Source organism: Aquila chrysaetos, chromosome 21 (genome assembly GCF_900496995.4).
Source record: "Aquila chrysaetos chrysaetos chromosome 21, bAquChr1.4, whole genome shotgun sequence".
Taxonomy (NCBI): Eukaryota; Metazoa; Chordata; class Aves; order Accipitriformes; family Accipitridae; genus Aquila; species Aquila chrysaetos.
This window is the reverse complement of record NC_044024.1, coordinates 3,400,415-3,413,619: the sequence shown is the minus strand read 5'-3', so window position 1 is coordinate 3,413,619 and position 13,205 is coordinate 3,400,415. Positions and strand designations below refer to the sequence as shown.

General features: G+C 33.5%; 1 protein-coding gene across 2 annotated transcripts in view; it reads left to right on the top strand.

Moving 5' to 3' along the window:
• The window catches only part of CHM (CHM Rab escort protein), an 80,244-nt gene that overhangs the window by 18,849 nt on the left and 48,190 nt on the right, over positions 1-13,205 (top strand). For both annotated transcript variants that reach the window (XM_041119088.1, XM_029997089.1), the window contains exons 3-7: positions 3,452-3,524; positions 4,728-4,852; positions 9,131-9,506; positions 11,379-11,495; positions 12,189-12,309. In XM_041119088.1, the coding sequence (XP_040975022.1) occupies positions 3,452-3,524; positions 4,728-4,852; positions 9,131-9,506; positions 11,379-11,495; positions 12,189-12,309 (812 nt within the window). The remainder of the gene's footprint in view (positions 1-3,451; positions 3,525-4,727; positions 4,853-9,130; positions 9,507-11,378; positions 11,496-12,188; positions 12,310-13,205) is intronic.

Sequence of the window (13,205 nt, the reverse complement as noted above, 5' to 3'; positions counted from 1 at the left end):
ATTTGGAATTTCAGTGTTCTGGACTGGGTTTTGCTAATTCTTTTGAAGTATTTGAAGAAAAAAATGGTGTTAGTAACTGAGAAAAAAATACAAACTCATGTAGGAGAAGAGAGAATTAAGCTTTTTGCAGAGGTAAACCTGTACTTGGGCTACATTTCCAAAACTTTGCAGAAATGGCTTCAGCAGTTCTGCCGTTAGCTCTGAACTACAGATTGGAGATTTGAAAAATAAGAACTAAAAGCAGCAGTATTTTAATTCATATGAAAATCCAGGTAATACAGGAGAAGTTTTGAGCAAATATCATCTAGGAAATAATGTATGGTAGAAGAAGAAAATATCTGTGCTCTATCTAACTTGGTAGAAAAATTAATTTCTAACTGCTATTACACCTTCAAAATATCTCATGTTCTTAGTTAGACGGTAATTGAATTATAACCGTAAAAAAGGGAGAGAATATCCATCTTTGTAGTTAGCTAATATGGCAAGAGAAGAGAGGAGCTTAGTCCCTGAGATTTTGGGACAATATTTTATCTTTAATTAGGCTTTGATCTTGACCCTTACTTTAAGGAATTCCTCGGTTCATCTTCAGGGCAATTATGACAAAAATATTTGGTTACAAAGGACTCCTAATTGTAAAACCTTTAGTCAGCTCTTTTTAGAATTCTTCTTCAAGATTTTTGCTAAAAACTTTGCTCATTATATCAGTAATCATGTCTGGTCTACCTTCTTTCTGTAGTGTTTTCAGATGAGAAAATTAAGCAATCCTGATTCATTATGTAATGCAGGGTAAATAATTAAAATTCAGGGAAAAAAAAATCTGGAAGTTGATGCTTCAAGAGAAGATTAATATTTGAGGTGGTATAGCCTAACTTGGGAGAGGTGCTCAGACACCAGAGGAAAGAAAGGACAGCTGCGATTCATTTTCCATTTGAGAAAGGCCATACTGTCTTCTCCAAACCGATTGAGCTTCAGAACAGCATTATAGAGTGCTTTGTTGAAGAGATTGATTCACATCATTGGTGGTTAAAAAGAAAAGCAGTTTCAAAGGAAAATCCACCTGATGGACAGAGGAATGTTTACATTAGAGATGTCTGACAGCTCAGAAATAAACTTCTGTAACTTTCTGTGAAAATAATATTTATTTCTCTTACTGAAAGCTTTGATTTTAAATATTCTAAATATGCATTAATTTATATTGGTATAGATTCAAGGAACCTAGTCCTAATTTTAGGCAGGTGTTTTCTGTGATTTCTGTGATCAATGCCCTTGCTTGCTCTGACAGCCAGATTGTATTCCATATTCAAGGAAACTTGCAACTAAAGTAGCAGATTCCCTTTAAAATAAATCTTCATGGCTGTGTTTTTTGGAAATCCCACAAGCGGCAGATAATATATGGATATTGAATTTCTCATTCAGTGGAATCTTAAGAAGAAGCAAGAAATTAACCTACACCATTGACATCTAAAACAAAGCTGGAGGTTATCATTGCATGCAACTATCAGTTACTGTTTTACAGATTGAAATCTGAACAGAATCAGGCATTTAATATATTTAATCCTCATTGCTTTGTATTTTGCTATTTGGTATTACGCCATACTTTTTAAGCCTCACCAATGTCATTCACATAATGAGGTAAGTATGAACTCCTTTTTACAGATGATTGGAGTTTCTGGTTGGTAACAGATCTGCAGATGGAGCTCATCTGTTTAGAGTAACCAGATTGCAGGGCAGACTACACACATCCTCTTAAAGTAGAGACCCAGTCCTCCCAGTTCATGGCCTTAAACACCACCCATGATCTGTTGTTGAAGCCACCTTTATTCAGTGAATGCTGGATTTTGTTGTCTTTGCAAAAGATGTCCTATTTATGTTCTTCACTATTGCCTTGCAGTAGCTGCAAGACTTTTTTAGGTCAGTTTCTAGTCAGGAGCAATTAGGCATTGTTTAGCAGACATCTGTCCTTCATATGCTAAGTAAGCAACATGGTATAGAGCATCACCCTCTGGTACTATAAAGGGGCTGACACTCTTAATGAAGTCTTTGTCAGTGCAGATAAGCCTTGTCAAAAACATCCTATCTTAAACAGTAGAATCAAACCTGAATTTAATTTTTCACTTTTATCACACTTATCTCTACAATTTAAAAGTGGAGGAGGTTATGGTAAGATTTTAAGTTCATTTGATTTACCAGTCTTCGCATTATTCTGTAAAATGCAAAACCCATCTTCCTAAATGTTTTTTTTATTAGTGTATGCAATAACATTAGATATCCATTCAGGAGGGTATTTTTGATATCTTTCACACTTCTGACGTGCCAGCATACAGTGCCAGAAAAACAGAGTTAAATCCCAAAATGACTTTTTTATTTTGCAAGAACTAGTGATTTCTTAAAATGTAATTGCTCTGTTATTTTTCCTACCAGAGTTGTTAAATACTTAAGATGTGGTATGCATGATAACAAAAGCTAATCCAACTGATGTTTAGAGAAATATTGATAGAAAAAAATTTGAAAAGGGAGAGCAGAGACTTTTTTTAACAGCAGAACTATTAATTTTCTGTGATTTAAAACAAATAAACTAATATTTTTCAAGAAAGAAGGCGGTAAATATGAACTGAAGAGTACTCAGGGAGGTATGATCATTTTGTACAAATCAGTTCCTTTGGCTCCACCTACAGTATATGCAGTTTAATAAGAATTTTGCGAGAGCACCATAACAGTCTATAATAAGCATAATCTGTTCTGTAAGCAGTAGATAAATAATAGTGTGAACTTCCCTTTATTTGTCATAATGGATAAGAGAGATGTGGTTTCTGCTGTCTGGACCCAGTTTCAGCTTACTTAACTCTCCTTTGCATAGCTACCTCATGAAGCACTGTTAGTTTAGAAGTGGCATGCAATGCAATTATGTTAACTTCCAAATCAGCTTCAGTCAGAAGCAGTATAGCTGTGCTCACGTGACGAAGCTACTAGGTCCTGCCAGAACCTGAAACTGTAGAGTGTGGTACGGATGCAAAAAAACCTGAACTAGCTTTTCTGAGAACTCCGTTCAAACTGGCAGACTTGTTGGCTTGGCTCCACAGTAAGTAAAGATGTCTGTGGTGATGTACATGTTTGAGTTAGAGGTATAGAGTCAGTCTTGGCCAAGAAGCAGTATTATCTATATTTTCCTTTTACTTAAAACATCCAGTGTGCTTTTCTTAGCATTATTCATTTTACCCTCCAAATACTTTGATTTTGGACTATAGTCTGTTTGGTCAGAGATGCATACAAATGAGTGAAAATGGAAATTTTGCATCTCATGAAAAGTTGTGAAATATACCAGGTTTTATATTCTGCATTTGTCAAATCTGTCATGGAAAATATTTTGAATGTCTCAAACTTGGTTGTTTTTTCTTTAAACTTGAAAAGGCTATGTTTTATCTCTCCAAGTTTCACTATTTTTTCTTCACAGGAGAAATTATTATGGTGGAAACTGGGCCAGCTTTAGTTTTTCAGGATTATTGTCCTGGATTAAAGAAAATCAGGTAAAAATTTCCCAAATTACTTCTTTTAATGTTCCTTAATGTTAAATCTTGGTTGTTTGCATAATTTATTAGAAGACAAATTACCACAATGCTCTTTCTCTTTGGTAATTTGACAGATCAAAGAGATTTCTAGTTCCCAGCATTACTGGTTAAGACTTAACCATCTGGCCTAGCATTCTAAGACTCTGATATGCCTGGTTTATTAATATTAGTATCTGAGACCAAACAGTCTAGTGCTCAGTCATACTTTTTGGGTTCTTGAATTTATGTAGAAGCAACTATACTCTTGTTTTGATTCCTTTGCTAGCACCTTCTGTAAATGATAATCTGGTCTTTTCCATTTTCTGTTTGATTATTTTCCACTCTGATGTTTCAGTCCCCTTTGTTTTTCTTGTGTGCTTTCAGCTGATCCTTCTTAACTGGAAGAAAGTTACTGGATCCTTCCATTGACATGTCCTGTAACCAGGACAAAAAGATTAATGTTGATAGTGTATTTTTCAATGATGAAAGTTTATCTAATTCATGACAGTCCACTAGAAATCTTCTCAAGAGGATATTTATTTAGGAGATTGAGCACTTGGACTATATTAGCAAATGGATGTTCGTATTATTTACTGAAGCATTATGAGCCTGTTGGTCCGTAGAAGATGGAACTTTTTCAGTTCAGTCTCATGTCTATTTATTACATAGTGCTACCTTCTGGCATAATCAGTGGAGTTGCTCAATGTCAGAACTTAATATTCTCAGGGTTCTGTTATATGATTTAGAGATTTCTGTGCGGACAGAATAATGTAATACCCAAATCACTGTATTTTTTCATTGGTCTCCTTTCAAAGAGTTTTGTCACAAAATTTGGAACTAACCTGGGTATGGCAAACCTGTCTTTTAGTAGATTGTATTCAAAGTTATATTCAACTCTCTATTAAAACTTGGATTTCATTCAACACTGTATTTTCAGTTTACTAGAGCTAGTAATGTAGTACAAATGTTGGCATTCTATAATGAAGTAACCAGCTCTTTCAACTCAAAAAATCTGAATAGAAAAAAACATTAAGACAGTTAAGATGATTCTTTCTTTCTTTTTTTTTTTTTTTTTTTTTTTTATATAAGAGGGTACAACAAATTATTTGGGACTACAGAGATTTATAGTTCAAGAGCAGCTAGCACAGTAAAAAATGTAATTTTATAATTGTTCTTTGTAAGCAAAAGACGAATATCAATGATGAATGTGAAGACTGGAGAAAACTGATCCTTGAGAATGAAGAAGTTATTTCTCTTAGCAAGAAGGATAAAACTATTCAACATGTAGAAGATTTCTGTTTTGGCGAGTAAGTATAAGTATAGAAATATACAAATAATTTCATATGCTCAGAGGTAAATAATCATATTGTGCTTTTGGCTTCAAGCATTTCACCATGCTACCATATTGCATGTTGTCTTCAAAAAGTAACCATAACCTCTAAAATGTTCTTAATGTCCTTGTGCTTTTGTTGAAATTACTTGCACTTCATTGAAGCTAAGTGATCCTTCTTAAATGACCTTATCTGGATGCAGTATAATTTGTTGGCCAACTTTGTGAGTTGGTAATTTCCTTCTGAGCAGGAAACAGAAGTGTTGTGGTTGTAGGTATTATTAGTAGTAGGTGGTTATGCACTGCCATCTATTAAATTTTTCCATTCTTAATATGGCTAAAAGCTGCTGTTGTCATAGTAAAAAATTAAACTCATAACTCGTAAGTACATGTAAATTGAAATAAGTACACAAGAATAGGAACACAGACAGTAGTATTGTAAATATAAAATACTTAATTGTGCTAATATTCAGTGGATTTAACTTTCTCAATAAGCAGTGCTTACCCATGATGCTTTGGCAGGAATTGCGTGGTCAAAGGCTCCTGGTAATGTAATAACAGTTAGCCTTTTTGGGCTGTCACCTTCTTTCTGTTTCTGAAGTAAGGTAACTCAGCTCTTACTTTACATACAACATGCAAAAAATACATGCTTTGTTTGAAATACACACTTCTGTGAATATTTGTTGCATAAGCACATGAAGAACAGTATACCATCTTAGGACTGATATGTGGTGTAAGTATCTTTTAGTTAGGTAGTTGTGGAGGTATGTCTGCATTAGCAGAAGAATACAAATTTCATTTTTTATTTAGATTTTTAAATGGAAATATGATACTTTGTTATATGTAAGTCATGCAGAAAGTAAGCTTTTCACAGTGTCATATTACTGAAAATCAAGAAACACCTAAAAGTAACCTTGTGAAGCAGTAATGTTGAATAGAGTGTAAGCATAGTAATAAAGAATGGAAATTGTATGGGTCTCAGTTGAAAACTGAACTACTTCTTTGTATTTATTTATCATTTTTATCTTTTGGATATTGCACTGAACCGAACACTGTTCTGAGTTCCTGAAAGGTTCTTTGGGATTGTTATGTAAGCTTAACCTTGACTCTCTTAGATAATATCATAGGTAGCTAAATGAAACATTGACAGATATTCATATAGAAACGTGTATTTCTTTCTGTAAACATCATAGGTAGGAAAAAAAAAAAACACAAAGGTGTGAATTATACTAATACAATCCGAAGGTCACAGACTCAGAATATTCCAAAGTTCTATATTGCACAGTAATGGCTGCTTGACTGTATTGTAGATAAAATGTTATGTTTGTTTTAAAGCAATATCACTTGAATATTGTAATTGTAATCCTGTTGCCATAATAAATATTGTACATAACCAGTATTAAATCAGATTAAAGGTTTCATAGTCTCTTAACTTTGCATACGATTTTCCTAAGAAGATGTGATATTGACTGAAGGCCAGCTCAAAAATGAGTCCCCTAGCACTAAGATTTCACATTTTGTAGAAGTGAGAATTATACTTGAGTCAGGAAAAAATAGAAGATTCTGCTTTTAAGCATTTAACTTAGCCTGGCACTACAATGCTGTCTCTCTTGATTATCACTAAAACAAAAACCCGCAAAACCTACAAGGAAGAATGGTAAGATTAATAAAACTAGCAAGAAAAAGTTTTCTAAAATAACTTAAAACTTCCTGAGAGAGTCAATTATTGTGTTTCTGACAATTTACACATTCTGGCTAGATTCTGTTGGTTTTGCTTAACTTTTATAACTCCTATGAAGTAACCATTAAACATTTATTTTGAAAGAATAAACAGCTGGGTAGCAGTATAATATACACAGTGCAAATCTGAAATGAATGGCCTTAGAACAAAGTGCATCCATCAAAGGAAAAGAATACTGTGTCTACAACAAGCTGTATTGAAAAAAGGCAAATGGCTGAAAAATAAATAGTGAACACCTGTGCTGAATAAATTAACCAGCTGGTTGGCAATTTTTCATTTGACCTATCTGAAGGGGTTGCTGTTACAAGGCATTAATAAGACACATTCATTTTAAGATATTCCTTTGTTAGTACCATTAATTGATGAATGGTGGAAGATAATATTCTAAATTTACACAACAATTTGTCTGCAGATGTATTATTTTTTTCTGAATTAGGAGAAGAATTGTCTGTACAGAAGTTCAATTTGAGTCATTTTTATAGACAGTTCTTACATTATTCAGGGATATTTGTTCCTATAGGAAGGATGTCATGAATTTAGATTATATACAGGTTTTAGGCTTTCATTGTAAAATGTGTAGAGCTGCAAATCATGCAGATTTACGTATTCATTAATGGGAATTGAATAGATATTTAAAATATGTAAATATAATGTTTCCATTACACTGCTTTTCAGAGTGATATAGAAAAAATACAATGTGTTGTGAATCCAAATTTTATTTTGATTTAAAAAGTAATAATCAAGTATGTTTAAAATGAGATTGAATTGTACATTGAACTTCGGAGAAGGTAGAAAGAAAACTTGCCTCTGAATTTTTGTGTTATAAAAAGCTTTAGGATGGGTTAAATGAAAGCTGCATTCTTAGTTATTGCATTCATGGTAACAGCTTTTGCAGTTTTCACAAACACCATGTTCCAAATTCCTGAAGAAACCCAAAAATCTAAACAGAACCCCAAATTTTAATTGATTTTCATTTGTATTTTTAGGAGAGACTACTTTTTAAAAAAACATTTGACAAAGTACTTATCTATCTTTGATATTTTATAGTTATTTAATGCTTGCAATATGAAGCAGAAAGACATAATTAATGTACAGAAACAGACTTCTTTCATTAGTCCTTCCTTATAGCATTTCCTGTATTTCCCAGGGCAATATTTTACCCCGTTCATGAATAAGTGCTTCCTGGTGGCTGTGTACAAGCTGAGAGACTTATTCCAAACTCTTATTTTCATGAGCCCAAGTGAGTTCCCGGAGTTCGTAAGTGAGGAGCAACTTTTAAAGGATACAGGGGTTTTGTTCCCTCTTTTAACGGAAATCCTGCCCCCTGCTTCCATCTGTAAGGCTACAGATGTGAGGGAGCATTTTTATATGTATACTGAATAATTCCTTGCTGTTCAATGAATTTTAACTGTCCTGTTATTGAAATTTTGTACTGTACATTTGCAGGTCACCTTTAAAATCATAGTTCATTAGCTTTCAGCCAAGATTAAATTGTTTATTCAGTGCATTAATGGCTTGTGGTATAAAGATAAAAAGATAGTGTGAAATTATTGAACTCCTTTCATTTACAATGACATTGATTTGACTCAGCTTGTAGTATAAACTAAAATTCTAAGTTCAAAAGTACTAGTTTCTAAAGTAGATGTCACTGAAGTTCAAGATAAAAAAGTAGATGAGATTAAAAGTGGAGGTCTGCTTCATAAGAAGAATTTTAAAGAATTGTGTTGTGAAAAGGAAATGGACTTTACTAGAGTAAATGTTGTGTGGTAATGTCCCTCCCTTTGACTGGCTGCCTTCATCTACTATGCACAAATTTGTAACACTTGCGTAAAAATAACATTGCTACATGAGGAAACTTTATTCTCTATGGCTGTTACTTGAACAGCTAATTAGAATGCAAGGTCAGAGTTGAAAAAGTAATCTGAAAGTTTTACTTAAACTTCAGGTCAAAACTGCATGCTTCTCTTGTGGACTTCCTATGGTAATAGATGCAAAGTGGTCCCAGTCGTATAAAGCACTTCTGTTTTCTTCAGTGAGTTTGGTTTTTAAAATATCTGAGCGTAATGACTTTAATGTATTTGTGCATTTCAATTTCAAAGGGTTTTTTTAATCCATAGGAAAAACTAATCAAAGTGCTTTACAGTTTCTTATTTAAAATACTGTATTTCTTTTGTTTATGTAGCTGTGTATTGTGTTTCACCATGAGAGTTTTGATTTTCATTTTAAGCTCATTCCATCTTTTGAGTCCATGTTAAATAGGAACCCAAATTTTTGTTTTGTGCGTTTTTTTCCTCCTCAGTAAAAGTACTCCTCTTGAATTACAGCTTTGCAGTCAAAGAACCAGAATTCTTTAGTGGGTGGTACACCTGATCTGGCCAGGATAAAGAAATTCTAATGCTTTTCATAGAAACGTTTGAGGTTTCCATTCTGGCACTGACTCAAAACTTTAAACAAGTTTTTAAGGCTCTTTAAAAGACTTCCTCCCCCGCTTCTTCCCCTTGTGTTTTTAATCAGTCAGGATTCAGCTGAAGATGTTGAAGAAGCTGGTGCATTGCCAAAGCTGCCTGTCTTTGGAGCCTCTGGTGCCGAGGGGGTTGCTCAGGAATCGGAAAAAGAGTGCCCACCGGTGGAGAGCGCCTTACCGGAGGTGGAGAGTGCGGAACCAGAGAAGGCTACAGGCACTGAACCAGCAAGTGCAATGGAAGGGAACGATACAGAAATAACCTCTGAGAATGAAAGTTCTCATAGTGCGGCTTTAGGCGAATCCACTCTGGAATCGGGAAAAGCTGAAGCTGCACCCTCAGAAATTTCTGCCCAAGAACCAAAGAAAATTACATATTCCCAAATTGTTAGAGAAGGCAGAAGGTTTAATATTGATTTAGTTTCCAAGGTAGGAACTGAATGACTCTCTTCCTGTAAGTACATTCACTTTGCTTAAAATGCTGAAATATTTCAAAAATCTGTAATGTTGAGGAGGGCTGACACAGTACCTTTGAGGCAAAAAAGACACTCTTGAGAAGTAAGCAAGACTTAGTACCCTTAAAACAGACAAGAGCTATTTCATATGTGCTCTTTAGTGTTTGTTTATAACCAAAGAGACCATAAAGCATAGCTCAGAAATAAGTCCATAAAAGTAAATTTCCGGAAATTTAGCACTTAAGTAATACCTGCAAAATTGCTCTTTTTAAATAGTATCATTAAAAAATTTATATTTTTAAACAAGGAAAATCAATTTACATGCAGATCTTTGATGTTTTTAAAATGAAAAATAATTTTCTTATTGGAGTGCTTCCTGGGTTTTAGATTTTCGTATGAAACTCTCATTGTCTCTCTACTCAGACTAAAGCACTGAACTGTAATAAATTTTATTGGGGGAAAAAAAATAATTACAGTTAATCCATAACATTCAAGCTGACTAAAATTAGTTATTATTGTGTTGAATCCCTACTACTAGTGTCCATTTTACTTAGAAGAAAAACTATTGGTCTGATGTATTTGTCATACTGTTTAAACTCTAAAATCTACCTTTAATGTACTTCACAGTATACAGATACGGCCCTGCAAATTCAAGTTAAATGGAAATTTTTCTTAACTTCTATGGTTTAGACTATGTGTGTACTCTGCAATGGGAAGTTTTTTCAAAGTTGAATGCTTAATTTTTCATACTCTGCATGAAAAGATTTTTCAAACCTCTGGAAATGGGAAGAAAAAAACTTTCTCCAATAATTTATTAAATTCTTTGTGGAGGCACTACAAAATGCATTATTTCAAGTTTTGTCTCTGTTCCAAATGTAGATACCTCTTTTGTGCATCATTGGAATGACATCATGAAAACAATAGTCAGTGTATAGTGGTTAAGCAGATAATACTATTTTGTATGCTTTTTATACTTTTTCTGTGCCACTGTGTTATGTGGTATTAATTGCAATGAATTCCAGAAGTTCTGACAGAATAGTAGTCATCAGGGCAAGACTAGTAGTTCGCACTGGTTTCTCTCTGGCACTAGCATACAGACTTTCTCGTAGTTTCCTTGTTAGTGTTCCAGTAAATCTTTATCATGAAAATTCCGTCTGATCGTGCAAATTCTGTTACTCGGGGCCACAAGACTTTAAGCATGTTTAATCTCTAGTGCTTTTCACTTGAGACATATGTCTTCAGTTAATAGTTACATTTCTGTCCCTTCAGTATTTCATAATACATTTGTAGCTTATAGAAGGAGTAAAGGTGGACAGATTATAAATTAATATAAAACAATATGACTAAACCTTAACTGGGTGTTTAAGGAATTTACATTTAGAAAATGTGACGTTATCGTTTCAGTTAATTTAGGAGGCAAGTAGTGATGACTTGCACAGACAGCATCGTGTACTTTACTGATATTAGTAAATGGAGGTTGTAAAATACGGTCTTCAAGGATATATAGCATACAATACAAAGAAATTATCCAAGATGACAATGCAAAAAATTGTCTCAAGCTATGACTCCCAGACTAATAAAACTAAATGAGCAGTAGGCTGACACCTCCTTTTCTCTCCTGTGGACTGCTTTGTCTCCTCCATTTGTATGGTCGCTTCAGTTAATTTAATATTATTTTGCATATACTATATCGTGATGTTCTTTTATTCAGATTTTACTTCACTGTGTGTACTTGTAAATAGTTACAGAAAACACCTTACAAGTGAATACTGTTGGTATCACTGTTTTCTTATCGTCTAAGCACTTTGTCTTTACTCACCGTTTTCTTTTTTTCTTCACTGTGCAGTTGCTTTACTCCCGAGGTCTGTTAATTGACCTTCTGATTAAGTCAAACGTTAGCAGATATGCAGAGTTTAAAAATGCGACACGAATTCTTGCCTTTCGAGAAGGAAAAGTAGAACAGGTATCGTAAGAGAATGTATTGCATATATTTAATCTCACCTTTTTAAAGTCAAGAAACTTGAAATTGGTTTCTTGAGAGTTTTGTAACAATAAGCAAGTATTTTTCCTTAAGACTCTGAGTTTTATTTCATTTCTGGAATGAAAAGACATTTGTATGTGTTACATATAAATTTTCTTCTTTTTTTTTTTAAAAAAAGTCTAAAACAGGAATGTGCAGTTCAGTAAATTATTCACATAAATCTTTGCCTCATGTCAAATATTTAGACCCTGATCGACTTGGCAGTTAATTCTTAAAGATTCATAGGTTTTAGGTTTTCAGATTGGTAGCATAGACTTTATTTGTGTGTCTCCTGCTTACAAGAGAAGTCATTGGTGTGATAATGGCAACAGGAGATTTTGGCACAGTTAATAAGTACAAACTCTTTTGATTAACTCTGCATTCAGAGATGCAAGTGAAATTGAAGGGAAGTAAAAAGAGGAAGAGGCTGAAAAAGATTTTAAAATATTTTTATTGTGGAAAATTGGTAATTTTTATTATAGTTAGAAAATAATGGAAAGAAATATATAAGAAGATAACTATAATAGAAAATAGTAACTTAAAATATTTGTTAGGTAATCAGACTATAGTGTTTCTTGATGCTTTTCACATCTAGAATATGGAAAGTATCTGAAATTATTAAAAAATATTTTCCAGGTACCTTGTTCTAGAGCAGATGTCTTCAACAGCAGACAGCTCACTATGGTGGAAAAGAGAATGCTAATGAAATTTTTGACATTTTGTTTGGACTATGAACAACACCCTGATGAATACCAAGGTGGGGTTTCATTGAGCAGTGTACACTCTTTTCTTACGAGTTCATTCAGTTACGCATAATTTTGATAGCTCTCCTGTGTTTTCACGCAATTTGTTTTTATGGATTCATTTTCAAAGTATGCTTTGACCTTTTTGTGACCTTTTCACTTCAATGTTAAATTCTTCTACTTAAGCACTTGCTCTTCTAGCTCCCACATCGTTTATTATTTACATTTTTCTTTAACAACAAAATTATGTATTACAGCAAGGTTGCAAAATGTTTTTTATCATTTTTAGGTGTTTCCTCCTCCTTCCCAGGGATTTTTTAATATGGTGTGATGTATATGATTTTTCTTTTCTGATTTTTTGGATAATATATGTATCTTTACAATATGTTGCCACAAAATCAGAAATGGAGAAAATGGATTTTTTTAACTTTGAAAGTAAATGTAATTTAATGCCTTTTAGTTCTAGAGGGCAAGTTCAGAGTGCCTTTATCAACTCTTGGCTTATTTAGATGACAGAAAATCTGAATAGATTTGAGCCATAATGTGCGAAGAGTAATGAGCATCAGGTCAAAGAGGAAAATTGGCTAACAGAAGGAAGGTGCTTTGGGTTTATGCACCTCAGGGTACAAAGAATGAAGTGATGTTCTCAGTTCTTGGAGTCTAAAAGTAAACGAAGGCAAAAAAAGAAAAATCTGTCGAAAAGAAATAATGAGGAAAGAGGAATAGTTAAACTGTTAACATAAGTTTCAGACTGAAGCATATCAGTGCTTTTGTAGCTTGACAGTAGCTTGGCTAGGCAGTATTTTTGAATGACTCTAGTGTTAAAAAGAAACAATTGTTAAGATACTGGTTTAATTACTTGAACAAGACCCTTAGATTAGGTACAAATATTAGAAAAAATATTTTAAAC